The sequence below is a fragment of the Callithrix jacchus genome, chromosome 2, assembly GCF_049354715.1.
Source record: "Callithrix jacchus isolate 240 chromosome 2, calJac240_pri, whole genome shotgun sequence".
Taxonomy (NCBI): Eukaryota; Metazoa; Chordata; class Mammalia; order Primates; family Cebidae; genus Callithrix; species Callithrix jacchus.
In genome coordinates this window covers 144,963,620-144,987,879 of record NC_133503.1, presented here as the reverse complement: position 1 = coordinate 144,987,879, position 24,260 = coordinate 144,963,620, and the positions used below count along the sequence as shown (strand labels likewise).

The 24,260-nt window shown below is 37.0% G+C and overlaps 1 protein-coding gene and 1 non-coding gene across 3 annotated transcripts in view; both read left to right on the top strand.

Moving 5' to 3' along the window:
• The window catches only part of RGS7BP (regulator of G protein signaling 7 binding protein), a 109,714-nt gene that overhangs the window by 56,731 nt on the left and 28,723 nt on the right, over window positions 1-24,260 (top strand). For both annotated transcript variants that reach the window (XM_002744917.7, XM_054252231.2), the window contains exon 3: window positions 14,490-14,620. In XM_002744917.7, the coding sequence (XP_002744963.1) occupies window positions 14,490-14,620 (131 nt within the window). The remainder of the gene's footprint in view (window positions 1-14,489; window positions 14,621-24,260) is intronic.
• On the top strand, window positions 12,278-12,383 carry LOC118151851 (U6 spliceosomal RNA). Its single transcript, XR_004740256.1, has one exon. It is a non-coding gene; the product is annotated as a U6 spliceosomal RNA (small nuclear RNA).

Genomic DNA, 24,260 nt, shown 5'->3' with positions numbered 1-24,260 from the left:
TAGAAGTGCATGCTTAATTTTTTACTCATAGAAATGCATGATATACAAAGTTTGAAGACCATTTGTCTCAGCATAATATTTGAAAGCTCTTATTTTGTAAATCCAGCTGAGCCATTAGCCACTAACAATGTCATATATTTGCATTAATAATCTTCTCACTTCTAAAATGCTTTGCCAATAATTTTCAGTACTCATTTCTCCTCTTATGCAGAGAAGTCTCACATTCCCAGTGAAAAAATAAGAAGGGGATGCTGCATTACATCCTGACTTTTGTCACTCCTTGGGAAAAAGAGAGAATAATGACAGTCCATGAACATCATTGATGCCACCTTTCCACTTTTCCCTCAATGCATTCATTTTTGTGTGTGCAGAAAAGAGCACAAAAAGCTAGGGAGAGTTATCTGCCTGGTTCTTGCCATATCCTTTTCCCATTCTCATTGCTCTGCTTAGAGGCAGGGACCCCTGGGGGGCAGGAGCACCCTGTTCTTTTTGGCGGTTTTCCCCATACCCTACATACACTAGCTTGCACTAGCCTGGTGGTCCTCCTATGCTAGACATGGATGCCCCTTTCTGTTATGTGTTCCTCCAAGCTAGGCAGAAAATAACATTGTATACTTATTATAGGAAAATTTGAAGAACTAGGATTAGGGCCAACTTTTAAGCCACAATAATTTAGGGACTCAAAAAAGAAAAAATAAAATGATTATTTCATTCCTAGCACAATATTTTACAAAATGTATGCTCTCAATAGCTATGCCTGGGATGAATAAACAAACATATAAATATACTTCCATTCCTGCTGAGTACTCTGTACTGGTAATGGTATGCAACAGCTAAAATCATAAATGTGGGTTTGAGTCCTACCACTGTGTTTACTCTTTGGGTGACCTTCAGCAACTTTTATAACCTCTCTTAAGATTCATTTCCCTCAACCTGTAAATTGAGGATAGGGATAGAAACTACCTCATAGAGTCCTTATAATAATTAAATGGGATGTAAGTGCTTAGCATGGTGTCTGGCACACAGTAAACTCCCAATAAATGTTATTATATTTTGCTAATGCTGAACTGAGTGCCAAGAAATAATAAAAGCATGTTCCTAACCTCAAGTTTTTAGTGAAGCTCACCAACCTTTTTTCCCCTTGCTAAAATGATCTTACATAATTTATGCCACTTTGAAAATCAAAAGTAATGTCTCTATTGGAGAGACTGACCTAAACGTTTGCTACTCACTGTCTCCTGCTGCCCATATGTCTGTCTGTCTGCCTGAAGAGCTATTTCCGCTCTTGAGCTAACCATTGGCAGAGGTGCAGAGTACTTTCATTCTGTTTCACCTAATTATACTTCAACATTAAAGAAAGAAAAAATTACATGTAGATCTCCACAGTGAAAACATTTAGTTGAAAACTTGTTGGCAATAAAATGATACTACATCAAGGAAGGAATAAAGGACTGTAAGTTTTTTATCACTATTAAGAAAAATCAATTTGTGTTAGAGGAGACTGCAATGTTACCATCAAATAAAAACACCATAGGATAATAATGGGAGTCTTCATGAACTCTTAGGAAAGGACTCCAGAAAATGTAATGCTTTTCTTTTTTTCCCCCCAATTTCATCCTGTTTTGAATAGCAGGGACTCAATAAATAGTATTTGAATCAATAAGTAAGAAAAAAGCCTATAACAAAGATATAAGGTTATCTAGGCATAATGTAAAGAATTGCCTCCCTGGAACACATCCTCCATTCATTTCTGCTTGTTATGACCTTAAGTTTTCTGTATATTATTTCACTTAAATCTTTTTGATAAGCTATGAAGTGTTATTATACTGATTTGAGGTCCTGAGAGATTAAGAAAATTGCTCAAAGTCACACAGTTGTAAGTAATGAAATTAAGATAGAAACCCAGGGCTTTCTGACTCAAGCATTTATGCTTCATGTTGAGCTAGAAGGTGGCCTTGATGTTAATATTCTTTCCTCTTTTTGAGGAAGCCTGATCTCCCACAATCAAGTAGACTCTCCTTCCCCAGGACCATTGCTTTCTTTCACCAACTTGAACACTGAAGTTACTAGCCTTGTCCCTTTGAAAGTGCTACGCGCACCACACAGACCCATATCCATGGTCCATCCAGCACAACACCGTTTCGAACAGTGAAACCAGGGGAGCTGCTGGGTAAGCAGGACTGGGTATCTTCCACAATATCAGCCTTGTAAGTTCAGTTTAATCTGTTTCAACAAACATGGATGGAGAGCCTTTAATGAGACAAGCAGTAAGCTAGGTGCTGGGGAAACCGAGATAATGAGTAAAACTCACTGTTCCTAGGGATATTGTAATCTAAGGATCTGTATCTGACAGAACACACATTTTCTAAGGATGTTGCGCCACCTCCTCACACTCCCTTCCTGTCTCCCCAGCTGCTCCTTTTTCCTGCTTGCACCCTCTCCCTGGATCCTGACGAAAAGTTACTTTGGAAGTCTGGCACTGGCACACCTGTGATTTTAAATCTAGGACAATAAATTCTTTGATTACTTTAAAGGGTAGAAAAGGAAAGTAGGGTTAACTACTCAAGACCCTATTGTATTATCGATAAAGAGCTCTCATTTATTAATTAATCTGTGAACCCATTTATACTTTGAGCCTGGACAATCTGGTAGTGTTTCTTAAATTCATCAACTGCATTTTCAAACAGCAATGTTATTAATTGAATTGTATGTACCCCAAATTCATATGTTGAAGTCTTAACCCTTATCTGGAATGTGTCCTTATTTGGAAATAAGGTCATTGCTGATGGAATTTAAGATAAAATCTTACTGGAGTAGTGTGGGCCTTTAATCCATTATGACTGATATACTTATCAAAATGGGAAATGTGGACAGGCACACACAGGAAGCTGTGCACAGGTGAAAGCAGAGGTTGGGATGATACTTTTATAAGCCGGAGAACTTCAGCGATTGCCAGAAAAGTACGATGTTGGTAGAAGCACGGAGCATTTTCTTCCCCACAGCCCTCAATAGGAGCCAACCCTGCTGACACCTTCATCTTGAACTTCCAACCTCCAGAGCTGTGAGACAATATATAACCCACCTAGTTTGTGGGAATTTGTTGCAGCAACCCTAGCAAACTCATATACAATACCTTTACTTTCTTCTACATGTGTTTATTTTGAACCTAAAATGAATTTTTGGAGTTTCAAAAATAAGTCTGTGGTGCTTCTTTGACATCCTTCAAGATGATATTAACTTTGATTACAGGGCTTCACAGCCTGTGTCTTTTTAGTCTGAATATTTCTGCACTTGTTTTATTTGTAATTGTGTGTTTGTCTCCCATTTTTTCCTTCACAGAGAAGTCTACCAATGCCCGTCACCTGAAGGGTATTAAACATCAACTTCAGTGTTGAGTTAGTGTTACCATCACTCTCTAGTCAAGAGACTCCCTATCTCTCAACATTGAATTGGAGAATTCAGTTAGCCAAGATTAAAGTGGCATTTTAAAATGAATGACCTAGAAAAATTATCAGTCATCTAGTCTACAATGCTACCATACTCTTAATACAGCCCCATATGCCACCCTGCCATTGGTCATGTTTTGCCTCAGTCTACCCACAAACACTGCAGTTCATTCAGTAACTGCCAATGTGGAAGTATTTCCAAAGTTCCTAATTGTAGAGCAACTGAAGCCAACTATACAACTATACAGTTTCAAGGATCTTTGCTGATTGTCTTTAATACACTTCTTGGTTAAGTGATAAACTGAATTTTTGCTTCTTGGAATAAGATCAGAAGGCTTATTTTGTAATATTTCAAATATGTGGCTTATTTCATGATTTGGGATCTTGTTTGTTCAAGAGCTTTTGAAGCTTTTTAATAATTATTTTTAAGTTATGATTTATAATTTATTAGAAGGGTATAGATTGTGATGAACTTTTTATATATCCTTAAATAATAACCAAGTCTTAATTTCCAATTTTATGTTTCATATCAAAGAAAGCATTTTTATCAAGGAAATTCTACTCCACTGATATTGATGCAAGCATTTGCTGCCTGCAGACTTACCTCCGAAAATGTGGTTGCTTGGTAAGGTCACTTTGCAGACTGTTGTATATCCTAATTCATTGCTCTCTAAACCAGCACTAGCAAATCTAGATGCAGCAGGAGCCACACTGATACAGTCAGTATGTGAAGCAGTCTGGGCAGGGATTTCTGGAGAACTGGGGAGCTTCTGCTTGTGTGAAAGGGTGGCTATTCCTTAGCCCCAGTTAAGTGCTACCATTCCAGAGCAGGCCTGGTGCCATCATCTTCTGACATTAAGAAACATGGGAAATCAAGATTGTTGTGTGAATTCATGAACAAAAGGTTGACTACTGCAAGCCAAATGAAACAAGTTTGTGGGTATGTTTAGACCACACGCCACCAGTATGCAATCTCTGCATCAAACTATTACAAGTAAAGAAGAAACTCGGACAAGCATCCGAATGCATTCATCTTTTTCCATGCATAACCATCCCGGAGACTTTATGATGAATAATTTCATTCATTACAACAAGACTCTCAGATAGGCACTGTTATCCTCAATTTATAGACAAGAAAACTGAGACTCAGAGAAGCTAATTTACTTAGAAAGGCTAAACTAATAGGTGGTATGTTGTTAGGTAAAAATGTGAATTCCAATGTAATATATATATATTATATGCTGTTCACTTGCTAACCCCCCCTCTCTCTCTCTATATATATATATACATATACACACACACACATATATATATTTGCCTGTGGCATATGCATATTTATATACTTATTTTTTTAATCTGCAAGGAAATATACCAAAATGTTAGGATGGTTACTTCCGGTATAAGTCATCTTTTCCTTTTTTAGATTTAAAATCACAAGTGTGCCAGTGCTAGACTTCCAAAGTGACTTTCTTGCATAAAAGGAATTATGTTTATATGTATTATTTTTTATAAAATAGTTTAAAAAAAAAAAAGAAGGCTTCAGGAAAAGAAACCCTCAAGAACCCAATCTCTAGTGGTGAAATGGAACAGATGAGGCAGACACAGCACTGTAACCCCACCCTTCCAACTTCTCACACCACATAGGCACTACTTTTTAAGCTACCCCGGAATTGTTTTATTTTGTATGCACCAGACAATATGTTAAGGGTTGGGAATTACAGAGATACATAAGATAAACTTTTTTTTAACTCAAAGAGTTTACAGTCCAGTGAAGAAACTCATAATGGAATGATATTTTCAATGTATATAGATACTGGCCTTCTCTGTTTGCATAAAGCATGTGCCTTTTTGTAGAAAATAGCTCGTGCATCTGTCTGGATATATACATTTTCATTTTGGCATGAAGTGTCATTTTTGACAATTATGCAAAAAAGTGGAAATTATCATTGCATGCCAATGAAAAGACAATAACACTCCAAAATCCAATTAGATATAATGTGTACAGAACCCCTAGTGTTGGGTAGGAGTCTGAAGCTGAAAAAGACTACAAAATCCTGGGGAAGAAAGCTCTAACTCTCCTCTAAAGTTGTCATATCAACTAACGCATGAAACAGAGAGCTAAGCTGGCAGCCCTGGGCCTCTGGCACATAGTAGAACTCTCTGTTTTTGCTCTTATTATTATTAATATGATAAACAGATGCCAATTTTCTTCCCTCTTCCTAAACCCTCCCCAAAGAGCTGTTGACAGCTGATGTGATACCTTGGTTCTTGTTTTCTTCATTTAAAATAATTTAAACAAGGGATACACAGAAAAGGAAATGCAGCATAATTTATTGCAAAAGAAGAATATCTTGTAATTCAGGTTCAGAATAGACAGTATACCCTGAGAGAGAGAATTCGGGGCAGCCTGCTTGTAAAAGCAAAACAGCAAAAACCAGCACTAGGGAGCCTCCTTTATGGGAGTCTTACATGATTATTCATAAGGAGGTGGGAAGAGGTGTTACTGGTAAGCATGTACTGGGTGGTCCTCTGGGTGCACTTGCACAGTGGCTATACAAGCTTGTTCATATATTGCATGCCTCGTTAGCATCTTAAATTTCCAGCCAGGGGAGGTTTTCTTTACTATTAAAATGAGCAAAGGTCAGTTTGAGAACAGGTACAATTAAAGTGTACATGCTCTCAGTAGGGGAAATTCCCTACTGAAGATAGCTTTGCTTGAATGATCTCGATTACAGTGGGAATGCTAGGATTTATTGTGCAGACTGTATGGTCACCACAGTTGCTGGGTTCTGAGAACATAGTTACTTCCTTTACTACCTATCCTGCCTCAGAGCCTTTCAAGCTTAATCCTTTTGTGAGTCTAAAAAATTGGATTTCAGGCCTGTGTGGTCCATATTTGGGGACCCTTACGGTCTTTCTGTCACTCTGTGGGCCATTGCTTTAGATAAACTGTCTCTTGCATGGAAGAGGAGGCCATTTGGTACTGGCAAACAATGGATTCAACAATCGGGTATTCTATAACTATATAACTTATTTGTCATAATTAGTATTGATCAACATTTTGTGCTGTTACAGTTAAATGAGATGATATAATGTCTTCTTTAAATCGAAATCTCTCTTTTGTAAATCCCCAGTCATCAAGCAAATACCCACTCCCTAGATTATACGATTAATATTTTTACAATACTTGCTTTATTATATATCTACCTGTTTGTTTATCCCTCTATCCAACCAACAATCCATATTATTTTTCTGAAGTTCCAAACATCAGCATTAATTGAATAATTTAAACATAGTCAACCCATTTGCCTCTGGTTGTTTTAAAGCTGTGTCATTGTTTTTGGCAATACTGATAGAGTAAAATCTATAGCTTTCCTGAAGAGAAATACAGTATCACTAACTTAAAGCCATAATTAAGAATAAAAAGCTAGATACTATTTAAATAAGCCAAAAGATTAATGTATTGACCCTTAAAATTCCAGTGGATAAAAGTAGAAATTAACTGCATACTGCAATGAATGACTCAGACTTTGGATATAATGAAAATAAACAAGTTGATTTCTTTCCAGTGTAATGCATGATAATTGAATGATAACCTTTGAAGATCATTGATATCAGATTAAAACAGTAAGCATTAGAGGTTGAAAATCTTGATTTTAGATGCAAAAATATTCTGCAGATTAAAATTTGGAAACATGTATGTTTCTTTAATTCAAGTATATATAGCTCTCTTTTAAAATAATATATAGATATAAATATTTTTAAAGATATAAATATTTATGTATAAATATATACCTTGTATATAAATATATATTTATATCGTATATAAATAAATATATACAAATATATATTGTTAAATATAAATATCATATATAAATATATATCTTTAAATATAAATATACTTAAATATATACCTTTAAAAATAAACTAATGCTAGCTATATTCAGGGGGAAAGGGCTATATTCTAGCCATGTAATCCATGGTACTGATTTTCATCCTAGCAGATATTGAAGAATTCAGCACTCAGATTCTATCAGTCACAGGGCTTTCTCTGCTAGCCCTAAGAATCACAGGACCTTATAAGATGAAGACCTAAAGAGCTGTTTGCCCAACCGAAAACTATGAAGAGGACAATGTTAAGAGAATCAAAGGGAAAAATAGAGAGGCCAAGAGACTCTCAAGCCAAAAAGGGTAGGAAGGTGGAAGATGAGGCCAAGACAGAATAAGAAAGACATTTTATTTTAAAGATTAAAGAAATGTTGCCTTGTACATGTTAGTTTTCTCCTTGCTAATAAAAATGACTTTTAGGAGTGATACTCCTGTCCCAAAAACATGAAGTCATGATGTTATCAACCATTAACTCCTGCAACCTCCAATGCCCTGAGAAATGCCTAGATTGCCCCTTCAGAATTGCCCTAAACGTCATCACTTATTCCAGACTTTTCCCAGAATTGCATCAAACGGTTACATTTAAGATGAATAAAAGATGACTTACGATTTAATAGTAATATTTTTAGTCTTATTTCATTATAAGCATTGAAGGCCAGGGAACTGATGATTATTGATTTTTTTTTTTTTTTTTGGTGTTTAAATGTTTATAGTTTTTTCTTTTTAAATGAAAAAAAGTGAATAAAGTGCTTAATAATGCTGCCCATTATATATCAGCTCTCCCTATTGGGTCATGGGGAATGGGCAAAGGTGCTGGCAGAGGGCAAGCAAGGGACAACAGGGAGATGGACACCAGAATATCACTAGAAACCATAAAAGGTGCTGGCCCCTCTAAGGCCTGTTGCTTTACAAATAGGTCCCCAAAGTAACCACCAAAAGAAAATTTTGTTGCACTTCAAGATCCCCTGTACAGTTAAAAGTCAAGTTTTATTTCTGACTGAACCTGAATAGCTCCAGGGCAGAGTTTGATCCCAGCTCATGTTCAGCGGTGAGGAAGTCACAGAGCCAGCCATATGTTCCCATGAAACAACATGCTGTGAAGTGAGGGGAATTGCTGCAATTATTCTTCAAAGGCTCCTGGTGGAAACACACTTGCTAAGGCTCTCTATGAAAAAAAAAAAATACAGGTTTCCACCTAAAGCACAAATTTCATAAAAACTCACTGGAGCAAGATTATGAGAAAAATGGAGATAAGACTCAACTACACTATGTATAGGTGCCTTGAAAAATGTCTTATTTCTATTCTTCTGATTAATTGGGCTTTTTTTATCCTAGTGCTTATTTTGGTATGAAATAGTGTAGCTGTTCAGCAGGTATCTGGCATCTATTCTGTATTTATGAGAATTTGTAATTACCTTTAGGAACCTGAAACCAAAATTAATAACTGGGTTTACACACACATTTGTGTCTTCTCTGCCTCCAACTCTCCAATGATTACACAGACGTATGGGACCACATTGAGAAATCTCCCTCACAGAAGCCATATGAAGACTAAGCTCTGAAGCTATCACTGAAGTTGGCACTCAATAGGGTGTATCCTTTTAAATGGAATCCATTTGAGAGGAACCAGTGGGGATATCTGAAGAGAAATCCTGGAGCTCACTCTCCTTGGAGAAGTCATTTAATCCCTTTTCTTCCTATTTGCTCTAAAAAGAAAGCAAATGATACCATCCCCTTCCCTCATCCTGTTTTGGCTTCCTGAGTCTTTCCTTGCCACTTGGCGTAATAGCCAACAACAATTGATTCCGAAAAGAGAAACTTGGATATGTTTTCTGTGACAGGAGTTCTGTTTCCATTTCTGCTAGCTGACAAACCCCGAGTGTTTATCTGTCATCACTAAATTCTGTAAAATGCTGAGTGGTTGTCAATGAGGTCACGACTTTTTTCCTTAGCCTAATGGCATATTTATTTAAGTAAAGTCCATATTAGGGAACTGTAAAGCAAATAAAGACTTTTATAGAATAGTAGATAATTTTCATTACTAAAGACTTTATTCAAGCAGAAGGCTAAGTAGACACAAGTTTGATGTGCTAAAAGGGATTGTAGCCAACTTCTTACCATCCTTTGCCTTTTATACTTGTTTTCCCACACATGATTTCATTTGATCCTTGCAGCAACCTTGAGATACTTCATATAGGTGTTATTCCAATTTCACAGCTAAGAAAACTGAGTCTCAGAGAAGTTAAAGTAGTTTTCTGAAGATGACAATTCTAAGGGGCAAACGTATATTTAAATCTAAGTTTTCTGACTCCAGTACTCATTTTCCTTTCATTATGTCTTACTCCATTCAACTAAATACATAAATCATTACATTAGGGACAGACCATTAAAACAACAAACAGTTTGCTGTTTTTTTAAAAGCTATTAGCAGCTACATAGGCCTCTAAAGTCTGGCAACCTCAGCAAAAGAGCAGACAGATGCAGAGCCAAGACATTTCGTAACTAAAATCTCCAGTGTCTTAACTCCTGAACTTGACCCTTCCAATTATAAAGCCTCGCAGTTGTTTTGATTAATTTATCTCATATAATTATTTAGGGAAATGTAAATCCTCAGTCATCAAGTAAATATCCACTCCCTAGATTCTATAATTAACATTTTATGATACTTGCTTTACTACATATCTACCTGTGTTATCTCTCTGTCCAACCAGCAATCCATATTATTTTCCTAAACCTGCAAACATCAGTAAACTTTTCTTGTAAACAATTCAGCATATATAATATTAACTGAGTTCAATATTGGCTTTTCTTTCTTTTTTAAGTAAAATTTGCATGTAATCAAATGCAAATCTTAAGTGTACCATTCAATACATTTTGCCAAATGTATACACCCATGTAACTAAACCTCCACCTAGATATAGAATATCACCCTTACCCCAGAATGTTTACTTATGCTCCTTCTCAGCCAATTCCCCACCACTGTTCTAATATTTACCATCTGTTTTACCTGTTCTAGAGCCTCATATGAATGAAATAATGCAGTATTTATTCTTTTGTGTAAGGATTTTCTCATTCAAGATAATGCTTTTGTGATTAATCTATGTTGTTTTGAGGATCAAGAGTTAGCTTCGTTTAATTATTAAGTATTATTTTATTGTACAAATTACTAATTTCTTTAACCATTTTTCTCAGTTTGTGATTAATCTAAATAAAATACAATGAATATTCTTGTAGAATTCTATTTGTGGATATGTTTCTATTTCTCTTGGCCAAATACCTAGAAGTGGAAATGCAAGGTCATAGGATGGGTGTATGTTTAGCTTTATAAGAAACTTCCAGAACTTTTTTCAAAGGTGTTGTAGACCATTTAATTCCCACCAAAAATGTATGAGCATTTCTGTTGCTCCACGTCACCACCAACATTGGGCATTATGAGTCTTTTTACAGTTACCCATTCTGGCAGGCCTTTATCATATTAATTTTTGAACTACAAAATAAGAATATTAACAATAGAGAGGGTTTCCACTATCAAGAGGCAACTTAGGCAAAGTCCGTATTCATGTCATCCTCCTACAGCAGTTCAGGTTTCCTAAGCCATATGATTTAGTCATTAAATCCTGATCTGTGAGGAGTTGGTTGAAAGCAGATTTATAATTTGGTCATTATTTTAAAGGGTTTTGGATTCAACTTGAGCTCTAAAGCACTGAAATTTTGTTAAATTTAATCTTAGCGTTTTTTCTGTTAATACTAAGGCTTTGAAATTAATCAAAATGATTAGCTTAGCTCTTGACTTACACTCAATAAAAAAATAAATAATCGCAATCTAATCACTAATTCATAAAACATATTTGACTGAATTAAATGCCTAACCCTCAGGGGTGACTCTCATAGACCTAAACTCCGATTCACTAGAGTGAATTGTGTTAGACTAAACATAAGTCACTTACATGTGGTAAAGTTGCCTCTAAGTTAAGTTGCTTCCAGTTCCTGTAGGAATTACACAGGTCCAATTTCATTTTAATGTAAATATTTCCTTAGGTCTTGTAATTTATTCCTAGGAAGTCTCAAGCTTTTATTGCTATTTTCTTAGCTCTTCTTTCACTCTCAATGATTCAACTCTTACTCATTTGTTATTAAAATAACACAAATGCTCTTAATATTTCTCGAAAATGTATTTCAGTCACTGCTTATAACATCAGAAGTATTATAACTCGTTTGACAAATTGAGTTTCAATGAACTTTCAGTAATCACTAATGGTGATAAATATTAAAGCTCTAAAGAGGGATAAATAAATTGTACAAGGCCTGAGGTTAATGTAACTTGGTCTAGGCATCATGAAACTCTAACATAAAAGATACCTTAGCTTTTTCACTCTTCTTTAAATACTCCCTTTCTTTTGCTATATTGCAGTTTCCCTAGGCATTAAAGGATAACATATGAATGTGTATACGACTTTGTTACCCAGAAAATTTATGATGCAACTTTATCATCAATTAATTTTTTTTTAGGCAGGTTGGATTTCTGGTGGCACCTATTCAGTTCCTTCTTGTAACATTTTTGAGGGGCCCAGTTTCCAGAATCTCTGTGGGTTAGAGGCATTTGGGATATGGCACCCAAATAAATGTTTTGAATTAGGCATTTTAACCTGTTTTGACTTGCCTTTTCTCAGAAGCACCTAAAACATGCTTTACCTCTCTTTTTCTAGCTGTAAAATAATAAAATATATTGGTTCTTAAAATATGTTAATATGGTAGTCATTTGTTTAAATTACATAAAATGTCATCCATATATGAAGTTTGCATATTTTTGAAACTAAGCCACTAGGCACATATTTTACACTTCTGAAAATAAGAACGTTCCATGGCTTGGATGCCACTGTACTGGCTAATTGTCCCACTCATAAAATGTGCAATACATACAACAGATTTTTTTTAATCAGCATATGAGTGTTCAGCATCATATACACTAAAATTGAAATGATACAGAAAAGATTACCATGGCCCCTAAGCAAGGATGACATGCAAATTCGTGCAGCATTTTATATTCTTCAAAGTTACAGTTAGATAAAAGGAATAACTTTGGTGTTCTATTGCACAGTAAGTAGGGTGACTATAGTTAACCATAATGTATTTTATATTTCAAAATAGCTAGCAGAGAGTATCTTGAATGTTCTCACCACAAAGAAATGATAAATATTTGAGGTAATGGATCTGACAACTACTCTGATTTGATCATTACACAATATACACGTGTATCAAAACCTCACATTATATACCATAGTATGTACAATTATTATGTATCCATTAAAAATAAAATAAAATAAAATAAAAATCTGCCTGTGAACCACCAAGGCCAATGTTATCTGTAGGTGAAAATAGGCAGCTGATATTGGGATGATGAACCAACATAGAAAAGACCTGTCTGCCTTAAAATATTTTCCCTTTGCCCTTCTTGTAGATTAAGACATTATCTTCAGATTCTGCTCTGAAAATCAATGTATTAGTAGATAATATACAAGGATCAATTTTTATTACATGAACCATTAATGCCCATTATCTGTTCAGAATCTAGCAGGTCCATGAGGGAATAGGACACAGTCAGAGACATTTTGACAGGCTGAAGATGATATGAAATAATCTGAGGGGTGTGTGTGTGTGTGTGTGTGTGTGTGTGTGTGTGTGTGTTTCTGGGTATGTCTGAATGGGGTGGTATGAGAGAAACTCCAGGTGGTAGGAGGACAGCTTGAGGGTGGAAGGCAACTATGGGAGGATACTCTGAAAAAAAAACCCGATACTTTCCCCAGAAATACATTTGCTTCCAATGTTGGCCTAGGGTATTTGTGACCCATAAGACAAAAATGAAAAAATTACATCTTTTAATTTTCAGATAAAGCCAAATTTTGCATGAAAGCTCTTTTGAGATACTTTATTCTGTCTGACACAGGAAAGACATGTGCAGGCATCACTGATGCTGAGGCTAAGAATTTTGCATTTTCTTGTGTTATATAAGCCATATGGTTAGATCGACTCTTGCTCATCTATTGAAAATGAAAACTAATTATCATTGTAAAGTGCTGTGCACACACAAATTCTCTTCACTGTGATTCCAGAACTTGAATCCACTATTTTTATCTGATAATTACCTCTTGATATTTTGCCACTGACCCACATTACAAAGAAATCAAATACAATTGCTATATTTAAAAATCAGATTTCATTGCATTTTAAATTAATAGGGACAGCAGTAAACTTAACTCATTAAGACATTTGATAGAGTTCACTTTTAGTTTTTCTTTTATTTCTAATCTCTCTCTAAACCTTATCCCTTTTATTTGATTTACTTTATTCAACAAGTTAGTCTCATAAAATAGAGTATTATTTTATCAACAACTAATTTTTCTCTCCTTAAACAAAAACAAAAGTGACTGCTTCCTGTTTTATCATATTCACATTTATATATGTTTTATCATATTTAACAGAAAGACACAAGGACTTTAGGATAAATTTTAGACCATAAGTTCAGTGTATATAGCTTTAGATTGTTAAGTATACTTAACAGAATTTTATTACTTTTCTTTTTTCATAAAATTTTGATTTTTTGATTAAAAAACATTTGGTCTTTCATAAGTTAGCCATAGCAAACAATAAAGGAAGATCCTTTAAACTGAGACAAAAAATCTTGATAAAAATAATTTGTAAATTGCTCTCTAATCATATTGTACTAGGGCCCTAATATCAAAGAGCTGACTTACAGCTGGTAATTGAATTGCTCTTGTCAGTTTCTCTAAAAACAAGTCTTTTTAATCTCTTCTTGCAGGCTAGGAGATTCTTATGGTTTAAATATATTTTGGAATTTGTTCCAACAGCTAAATTGAAGATGTCTGATATTTTCAATTATGTAAAGCATTTATGATTTTAAGCTCCCAGCAGAACTCTGCTGCTGAAAGGGGAAAAAAATTAAGAACTGTTAGTCAGAAAGACGCTTATATAAGAACTGTCACATTGGTCATTGGTTTGAAAGCAGGAAGTCCCATATTTTAGGATCAAGGCTTTAAGGAATCTTTATTGAGCATTGTTCCCTCTCGGAGCTGAGACAAATGGCTGATGAGTGAAATCTGAGAATGTTCACAGCTTTTCTCTTTCATTCTCTTGCAGCCCAGAAGATGGTGAGATCCATCCAGAAATCTGTCGGCTTTACATCCAGCTGCAGTGCTGCTTAGAAATGTATACCACAGAGATGCTAAAATCCATATGTCTGCTGGGGTCTCTTCAGTTTCATCGAAAAGGTATCTATATTTAATACTGCCAAAAACACTGAGGAATGTTGAACAAAAGCTAATCTTTGACAAAGTGCCCATATATACCATATGCCTACCTATATGCAATTAGAATGAATTTAAATGTTCAGGAAATGTTTGCTATATAAATTAATAAGAAGTCTATATCAGTACTATGTAAGTGTATAAGAACACTAATTGTTTTGAGCAAAAATTAGGGTAGCAACAGTTCTCAAATTTATTGCCTTAGCTGTTGTGAACATGACTTGTGTTAGATTCAGCATAAACAGCAAAATATGTACTGATTTTACTGGGGGAGATAATGCTATCCAAGAGTGCTATTTTTCTAAATGAATTAAGTTGCAAGAAGATGAATTACATAGTGTCCCAAAGATTTAAAAATAGAGGGAACTCCATAAATACCAGGGAGATTAGTAATAAATAACCTCATTTTCTGGCTTAAACCATAAAGGAAATATATTGGCTCAAGGGAATGTACCCTCCAGAGGTAGTCATGGCTTCAGCATGATTTCACCAGACTTCCAACTCCCATTCTAAATGATGCTCTGCCTTCTGGATGTTGGCTTTATCCTCAAGCTGGCTTCCCTCACATTAGCTAACTGCAACAATTGTAGTCATCACATCTGCACCTCACGCTGTCCACTATGAGAGAGAACTTCTCCCGACTACAGAGCAAAAGTTCTGAGCTTCATTCTGAATGGACCAGGCCTATGCCTAAACCAATCACTGTAGATAGAGGGGAGGAATTCCACTGACTGGTTAAGGCAGTCAAGGCCTATTCCTGGAGCGAGAGGGTGGAGTCATCCCCACCAACCAGTGGATATTCTGTGATGGAAAAGGGTGGAATGGGAAGGATGCCAGGCAGGAAGCCAAAAGTATCCATCACCAGAGGATTCAACCTGTATTTTCTTTATTAATTCATTGAACAATAATTTACTGGGAACTTCTAGAATACAGTGTTTTTGTGCCTGAGCTCAGGAGAATGGTAGAGGGTGAGCTGTGCACAGAAGATAATCCTTGCCTATGATTTAAATTCAGAGATAGAAAAAGCCAGAGAACTTAGAAATACTCAGGGAAAATCTTAGGGTTCTGAAGCTAGGGTTCAGTTAGGGAAGGAAAAAGAAAGATATTTCATATGAAAAAAGAAGCATTTAAAGGAAAGATTTGAAATCAAATGAACATTTCCGTTTGGAGGGAACTAAAGGACATGAAGTAGTTGTAAAAACCAAACCTTGTATATACATATATGTATGCACACAGGTGGACTAAAAACAAGACTCAGCTACATTGCTCCAGAGACAGGAGAACATTTTTCCCAATATGTGCATATTATGTCTTTATCTTTTTACCTTCTGAAGGCTGATCTTGCAAGGGTTTCTATCTTTACTTCTGTTATTAATATAAGAGAGATTAGCTCCTTAATATTCCTAATGCCTGATCAGAAAATTGAATACTCAGACACACTCATGACATCCAAACTGATGTCATTGGCCCGATGTCTCTCTCTCTCTGTCTCTCTCTCTCTCTCTGACACACACACTCACACACACACACACACACAAGCATGTACATGCATTCACATATAAACACACATACAGAGTAGTATTTTCATTCTTTTTAATGACTGAATAGACAACAAATAGGTAGTTTATTCCCAGGTCTGCATTGGCTGCACCTGCAGTATTTTATGCCCTGTTGCCACTGGAATCTTCCTTGCGGATGGCATGTCCTAACACCCAGTGATCTCTACTCCCACTCCTGCTCTAGCTCCCCAATTTGCCACCTGGTCTCCTTTTGCCATCCACTCCTTCTTTTTGTCTTTTCACAATTGATTTTTTAAAAAGCAACAATTCTCTGCTAGCTCTTTCTTTATAACTAAAAGGGATTTCTCCATCCAGACTGCTTCCTCATTGCATTTGGTCATTTCACACAAATGAAAAGCAGTCGCCTCTTAACTGAGAGCTCGTTTGGTCTTCATTGCCTCCTGTCTTCACTGTCAGCTTCTGCTCTGCTTCCTTCTCTGCCTATTTTAAAAAATAATTAGATAAACTGTTGCCCCCTGCTCTAGTGCCTAAACTTCCTTGTACAACTCGTAAAAAGAAAATACCTGATAGTATGTTTGATTTCTCACCCATGTAGGATTAAGTGTCCACTTGGATTTCTATCTTCTAAAATCATTATTAAAGTGTAATCCTTAGAAAATCTGCTTCAAATTTAACCAGGATGCTGGATAAACATGCAGATGTCTGGATCCTATCCAAGGACCTACTGAATTCAAATCTCTGAGGGCACACCAAGTGATTCTGAAACACAATGAGGATTAAGAACTGCTCCTGTACCCTTTAAGACCAAAAAAAACCGTAAATCACACCCCACCCTGCATATGAATAAAAGGAAAAACTTCCAAGCCCTTACCATGCCATTCTGCTTTGCTACCGTCTACTCCCCTAATTGTACACTTTCATTGTGGCTTTATACATTCTTCTTTCTCCCCCATGCTGATGAAAAGCAAATACAAAAGGGATCGGTGCCTCAGATGAGTGTGAGCTGTGTGATGGCTCATACAGTGCGCTGTCTCCAGGAACTGGGGATGAAACCACTGAAATAGGCAGTGGTTCTCAAAGCGCAGCCCCTGAACTAAGAGCATCAGTGTCCAAATCATTTGTTAGAATTGCAAATTCTTAGTCCTCACCCCAGACGTACTGAATCAGAAATGCCTCTAAACATACTTTTTTAACTGCTGGCAAAAAATAAAAGAACAAGTCACTGGGATATTTCTTCAACTGAATATGTGTGTAACCCCCTGATCATATCTGTAGCCAAGAAACCATAATTCTTTACTCTTTTTGGAAGTATCCGTGTACCCTACACTCCTGGCAAGTCTCTTGTGTTTCCAGAATGCAAGCCTAAGAACTGGCTGTCCTATAGACTGTTACCTTTCTCTTGGTACCAGCAGAGTTAAAGCAATGAGGAGGAGGAGACTGCTTTATTGGTGAGAAATTCTTAATTAATTTAGGAGTAAAGAAAATAGCAACATGTAGGCTTATGAAATATATTGAAGGTGGAGATAAGTCACTAGCAGTAAGCATGAAGGAAAATATCATTAAACCAGAGAAAATAAAGCACTCACAAACATATGAATGAAAATATATACTAGACAATTTTCCTGAAAAAATCTAGAATGACAAAACATTAGCTTTTGGGGAGGGATGATTACATTAAAGAAATCGTTTTTAAATTTTTTAGTTACATATTTGTATGATACAGCCTTTCTATTTCTTTATTCTCACCATTAATTTATTTATTACGACTAAGAGATTAACACTATGTTAATATTTTGGACTTCTGGTTTGCTTCTATCATGTGCTAATTCATATTTCTGCCATCAAGATAGCATAGAAAATGTCAGCTGATGTCACTAGGTTTTGTTCTTTCTTTGATATCATTGGAAACTATAGAGCAACCTGTCTGCCCAGGAACCTGTAGTTAGTGCAGAAGTATATGACTCTTAGGAGGCCGTGGTTAAAAGAATAAGAATACTTGGCTCCAGTGACCATGAATAGCCAGAAATGAGTTGAGGAAGAGATAGGTCCATAGACCACAACCCAAGAGTGTTAAACTACAACGGAAGAGTTAGACAAATTAAGAGACTTAACATATGTCTTGCAACCCTTGAAGCTTGGAGCCCCGACCCATAAAAGTAGACAGAGAAGCTAGGGGCATTGGCTCACACCTGTAATCCTAGCACTGTGGGAGGCCGAGGTGGGTGGATTGCCTGAGCTCAGGAGTTCAAGACCAGCCTGGGGAACACGGAGAAACCCCGTCTCTACTAAAAATACAGAAAGTTAGCCAGGCAAGACAGCATGTGCCTGTAATCCCAGCTATGCGGGAAGCTGAGACAGGAGAATTGCTTGAACCCGGGAGCCAGAGATTGTAGTGAGCTGAGATGGCACCATTGCACTCTGGCCTAGGTGACAGAGTGAGACTCTGTCTCAAAAAAATAAAAAAAAGTAGGCAGAGAGGAATCAGGAAGCCTTACTACCATTGAAGAGAAAGGCAGACAAATGCTTCATGCTTCATCTTCATAAAAACAAGAAATGGGGAAGGAAGGCTATGCTAATGTGACTCAAGGCCTTGAGTCAAAATGCATGATTCAGGAAAAGTATGTATAGACGTGGAATGAGCAGTCGATTAAGAATTGAAATGTAGGTGATTCCAAATTTCAGGCAAGGTGGTGGAGGTAGCAGCAGAAAGCATGGATCAAGAAATTAGTCTCCTTTCCCCAGAATTGATATAAATTCATATAAATATATGGGCATATAAAATATAAATATACATATATTTATTTAATTTCATGTCATATTTTAGCAAAAAGGACCATTTATTCAATACAGAGAGGTCTGCTTCCTGAGATTTAAGATGCCAGACTAGTTTTTACATGATAATATACTCCTAACCAAACAGTGGCACCTCTGGTGAGGCCTCAGGCTGGGGATTGAGCCTGTATGGATGACCTCACTAAATGCCTTCCTTTGAGAAATCAAATAGTTCCCAGAGTCTTAGGGGAATTATGGCTCACATTCTAATCTGTAACACTTGAAATCTCTTTCTGCATAGAATCTGTCTGGTTTACTTCTTTTAATGCTATAATAAAAACTGGAGGCCAGGCACAGGGGATCATACCTGCAATTCTAGCACTGTGGGAATCTGAGGCAGGAGGATCACTTGACCCCAGGAATTTGAGACCAGCCTGGGCAACATGATGAGAGCCTGTTTCTACAAAAAATACAAAAATCAGCCAGGTGTGGTGATGTGTACCTGTAGTCCCAGCTGCTTGGGAGGCTGAAGTAGTAGGATTGCTTGAGGTGGGATGCAGAGGCTGTAGTGAGCCAAGATCACGCCACTGCCCTCCAGACTGGGTGACACAACAAGACCCCGTCTCAAAATATAAATAAAATAAAATAAAAACTGGTCTTTTAATCCTTTGTGCAAGTTACACTCTTTTCCCTCTGTGTGAGTGCTAAAAGTTTGCCATTCCCCTCTTCTTCAGCATTTCTTTTCCATCAAGGAAAAAAAAAGGGATTGCAACTGAGTCACTAAATTTGGCTCTATATGAGAGACTCTAGTCAATTTTTCATTAGGATGAGATACTGAAAACAAACTGTTTCACATTTACCTATACATTTAATTTGTTTTTATCTCTATCCACCTCCATGGCTGCCATCAGAAGTTCAGATAGAATTGTGTATCTCACTTAGTTTTACTATTGTATTGAGTAGTCATGACATGAGTTTACTCTTTGGAGAGAGACGGCACACAACATCACTGCAGGGGTTAAGAATATAGTTTCTTTCTGGGGAAAAACAAGCCTCAAATAACTCTAAAGCCCCTGCAGTAATCTTGAATTTAGTAATGAAGATTTTCCTTCTCTCCCAATTAAGCAACTTATAACTCTCTTTTTAGTCCTTAACAATACCTTCAGTGGATTTTCATGTTTATATCATGCACCATGCTTCTGAATTTGTGCTGTCTCATACATCTGATTGGTACAATCTACTTCAAAATCCTTTACACTTTGCAAGATCATTCTATTGCCAAAGAAATGAAGAAAAATAATACTAAAGTGATTTTCTTTCTTCACAGCCAACAAAATGAAAACAAATTACAGTAAAGTGAGGTAAAATCCACATATAATAAAGGCTACTGAGTTATATCAGGTAGAGTGGCTCTGAAAAATTGTGTTTGTTTTAAGAAGGTGACAGATGGGAATAATTTTAGTCATCTTGTAGTTTTATATTCTAACACTTTAAGTTGTAGATTGAAGAATCACTTGACAAAGTCTAATTTCTATGTTTATGGTGAAAAACAGTTGTTCTCACTTCTTCACAGTTAGTTAGGTAGGAAATCTTTTCCCATTACTGAGTCCGTGTATCACATTGACCATTAATGCCTGTTTCCTGCCACCAGATGAAAAGTGATTTCGTTCACTTTGTTGGCAGAAAGTGGAGCCAGGTTTCTAAGGGAATTGAATGATCCTGCCATTTTGACCATGGCTTTTCTCTCCCTTGCTTTCTTTCCCCATTCAAACAGTTACGGCAACAGCCCCATTCTGAAAAGAGCAGAGATGACAAAAAACTCCAGTCCAGCTCCCCTTCACATGTGAACTTGCCCTTTCCATCTTTGTTCTCATTGCCAGTGGTCCCCTCTCATTCTGCTTGTCCTTTCTGCCATAGCTTACAGCAAAATTGTCCCCAGGTCCTCTGAGGGTATCCCATCCTCCCTTCTTCCCCCTAAGATAAGATGGATTCTTCCCTAAAATGTGCCATCATGGTAAATACAGAGATAAAAATCTGTAGAGGAGATTTAATCACAAAAGGAACAAAATAGAGAAATGTTAAAAGTCAAAAAATCTTAATTCAGAATCTGCCGGGAACTAAGAGCTCAAGATGCACTAATGAGAAATTAATGAACCATCTTCTAGCAAAATACAGGATGAACTCAAGACAAAGGATAAAATAGGAGAGGTAAAAACTCCAGTGTATTCAGCATCATATTAAGAAATGTAAAGGAGGTGATCCACACCAATAAAAGAAGCCGGCAACGTGAAGACAGAAATAGAATATAGCTGCCTTATCTCCTAATGTAATGAGGCAGTTGATACTAAAATAGAACAATGGATTAGAAGAAATAAAGCAGAATAAATCTTAGACTATGATTCAATTCTAAGTGGAAACATGGAGTCATTCTTTGAAGAAATATTTATTGAGTATCTGTCATATGTAAGGCACTGTTCTGGGTGTTGAGAGACTGCAATGATTAAGACTGAAGAGGTGGGCCAGGCGCAGTGGCTCATGCCTGTAATCCCAGTACTTTGTAAGGCTGAGGCAGGCAGATCTCTTGTAGTCAGGAGTTCCAGAACAGCCTGGCTGACACGGTGAAACCCCATCTCTAGCAAAAAAAAAAAAAAAAAAAAAAAAAAAATTAGCTGGGTGTGGTGGTAGGCACGTGTAATCCCAGCTACTCAGGATGCTGAGGCAGGAGAACTGCTTGAACCCAGGAGGAGGAGGTTGCAGTGAACAGAGATTGTGCCACTGCACTTCAGCCTGGGTGACAGAGCAAGACACTATCTCCCCAAAAAAGAAAAAGACTGAAGAGGTTTTGTTTCTTTTGAAATACATATTTAATGCAGAGGGAGAGAGGAGAGAGAGAAACAGAGCAGAGGTAGCAGGAGGGAGAAGAAAGAGAGGAGGGGGAAAGAAAGAATAGAAATAAACTTTTCTAAAAGTCCCAAATACTAATAAGTGCAATGCAAATAATTGAAATAGAATGTATGATGATGTAATAGAAAGTGACTGGGTGGCTACTTTGGAAGTGGCAGTCAAAGTTCTCTAAGGAGATAAATTTAATCTGAGACTTGAACAACAAGAAGGAAACAATTTCATGAACATTGATATTACCAATGACCAGAACATACATGTAGTGTTTGAAGAATACAAAAATAACCAACTTCTGAAACCCAAGTATAATCTAAAGCCTTCTTCTACTCTATCTCCATGTCTTCATATACCAGTGAGTGAGACACTATTTGTCACCTTTAGTCAACGAAGATGTTGGCTGAAGAACAGGATAATAGCAGGCCGGGTGGGATGGCTCACACCTGTCATCCCAGCACTTTGGGAGGCCGAGGCGGGTGGATCACCTGAGGTCAGGAGTTTGAGACCAGGCTGATCAACATGGCAAAACTCCTTTCTCTAGTAAAAATACAAAAATTAGCCAGGCATGGTGGTACACACCTATAATCCTAGCTTCTCGGGAGGCTGAGGCAGAAGAATCATTTGAACCCAGGAGGTGGAGGTTGCAGTGAGCCAAGATTGTGCCATTACACTGCAGCCTGGGCAATGAGAGTGAAACTCTGTCTCAAAAAAAAAAAAAAAAAAGAATAGGATAACAGCAATAGCAATGATAGTAGCTTCCACTTACTGTGTACCTTGTACTTGCCAGATGCATTATACATATGATCTCATTTTATCCTCAAGTGTATTTTCCCCATTTTACACATGAGGAACCCACAGCTCACTGAGGTAAGTTGCCCAACGTCATGGCACATCGGTCCCACTACAAAGTTTGCGGTTATTCCCCCACATTAGACCGTTCTTACTAAGCTATGTTGGAGAAGGGCAGGAGAACATATCAAATGGAGAAATAAAGGATAGTAGCACAATTAGCTGAATTTATCTTATTTAATTATCAGTGAGCATATTTCAAAACCCTGCTTAATAGCTAAAATCCATTGTATATTTAGTTTCTTACCAAAATAACTCTAAGTTCTGAGAGCTACTTTCAAGGCTAGAGAGAATTTAAACTCCATAGATCATCTTATTCACAAAATATTTTATATTGAGCAAAAGAGTTTAATTCTAAGAAACTATTACATACAGTAAAGTTAAATAAATAAAACGAAATATTCATGTGATCCAAAAGGCACGAGTTAACCATGACATCCAGTATGAAAAAGTCTGAATTAATTAACTCTAGAGTAAACACATCTTGTACATTGTGCTGCTCTATGTTAGGGGCTGGAAAGGGAGCAATCAGAGCCCCATAGGACATCCTTTGAATGTATCTTCTATTGCTCGCTCTTCTCTTGTGTTCCAAGGGGGTTCTGTGCTTCTTACACAGCTACTTGGCACTACCATGAAGGCTGCTACTCTGGGGCTGTGATGGGACAGCAGTGCCACAAGGAGCCCAGAGGCCATAGGACAGTAGGGGAAGGGGATAGTTTTCTATCTCTTCTGAATTGGAAAATGTTTACTTCCCAGTGCATGGGAAGAATGGAGCTCTGGGTGTGGTGTAATTATTATTTTTTGCCATGTGTTTTACGGCCCTAAGAATATCTTCTTAGCATCGTGTGGAAAAACTTTTGAAACTATTTTTTTTTTTTTTGAGACGGAGTTTCGCTCTTGTTACCCAGACTAGAGTGCAATGGCATGATCTCGGCTCACCGCAACCTCTGCCTCCTGGGTTCAGGCAATTCTCCTGCCTCAGCCTCCTGAGTAGCTGGGATTACAGGTACACACCACCATGCCCAGCTAGTTTTTGTATTTTTAGTAGAGATGGGGTTTCACCTTGTTGACCAGAATGGTCTCGATCTCTTGACCTCATGATCCACCCGCCTCGGCCTCCCAAAGTGCTGGGATTACAGGCTTGAGCCACCACCCCCGGCCCTGAAACTACTTTTTAATAGAGGTAAATGACTAACTGAATTAATGTAATTTATTTCTAGTTAAGTTACATACTTTTTAGAAACATGAGAGAGTGAAAGTGGATTACTTAAAAAAAACTGCCTGCATTTCCCTGGTCCTTTTCACAGTGATGGAGTTAAAAAGCACCTAGCAATTATGAAAATGCATAAGAGTCAGTATAACTGTTGGGATAAGCACCCATGAATCTGACGTAAGCCATGTTCATTTTGTTGTTCACATTCAGTCAGCATGAAAACTATCCTGAAAGCCTGTTCTGTGCATAGTATCATAGCAGGTAATGTGTCAAGAGCACAAAAGATGTAGGAAATTTACTCCTGCCACCAAGAAAGTGATAGGGCAGTGATACAGTACCATCACAGAGAAGA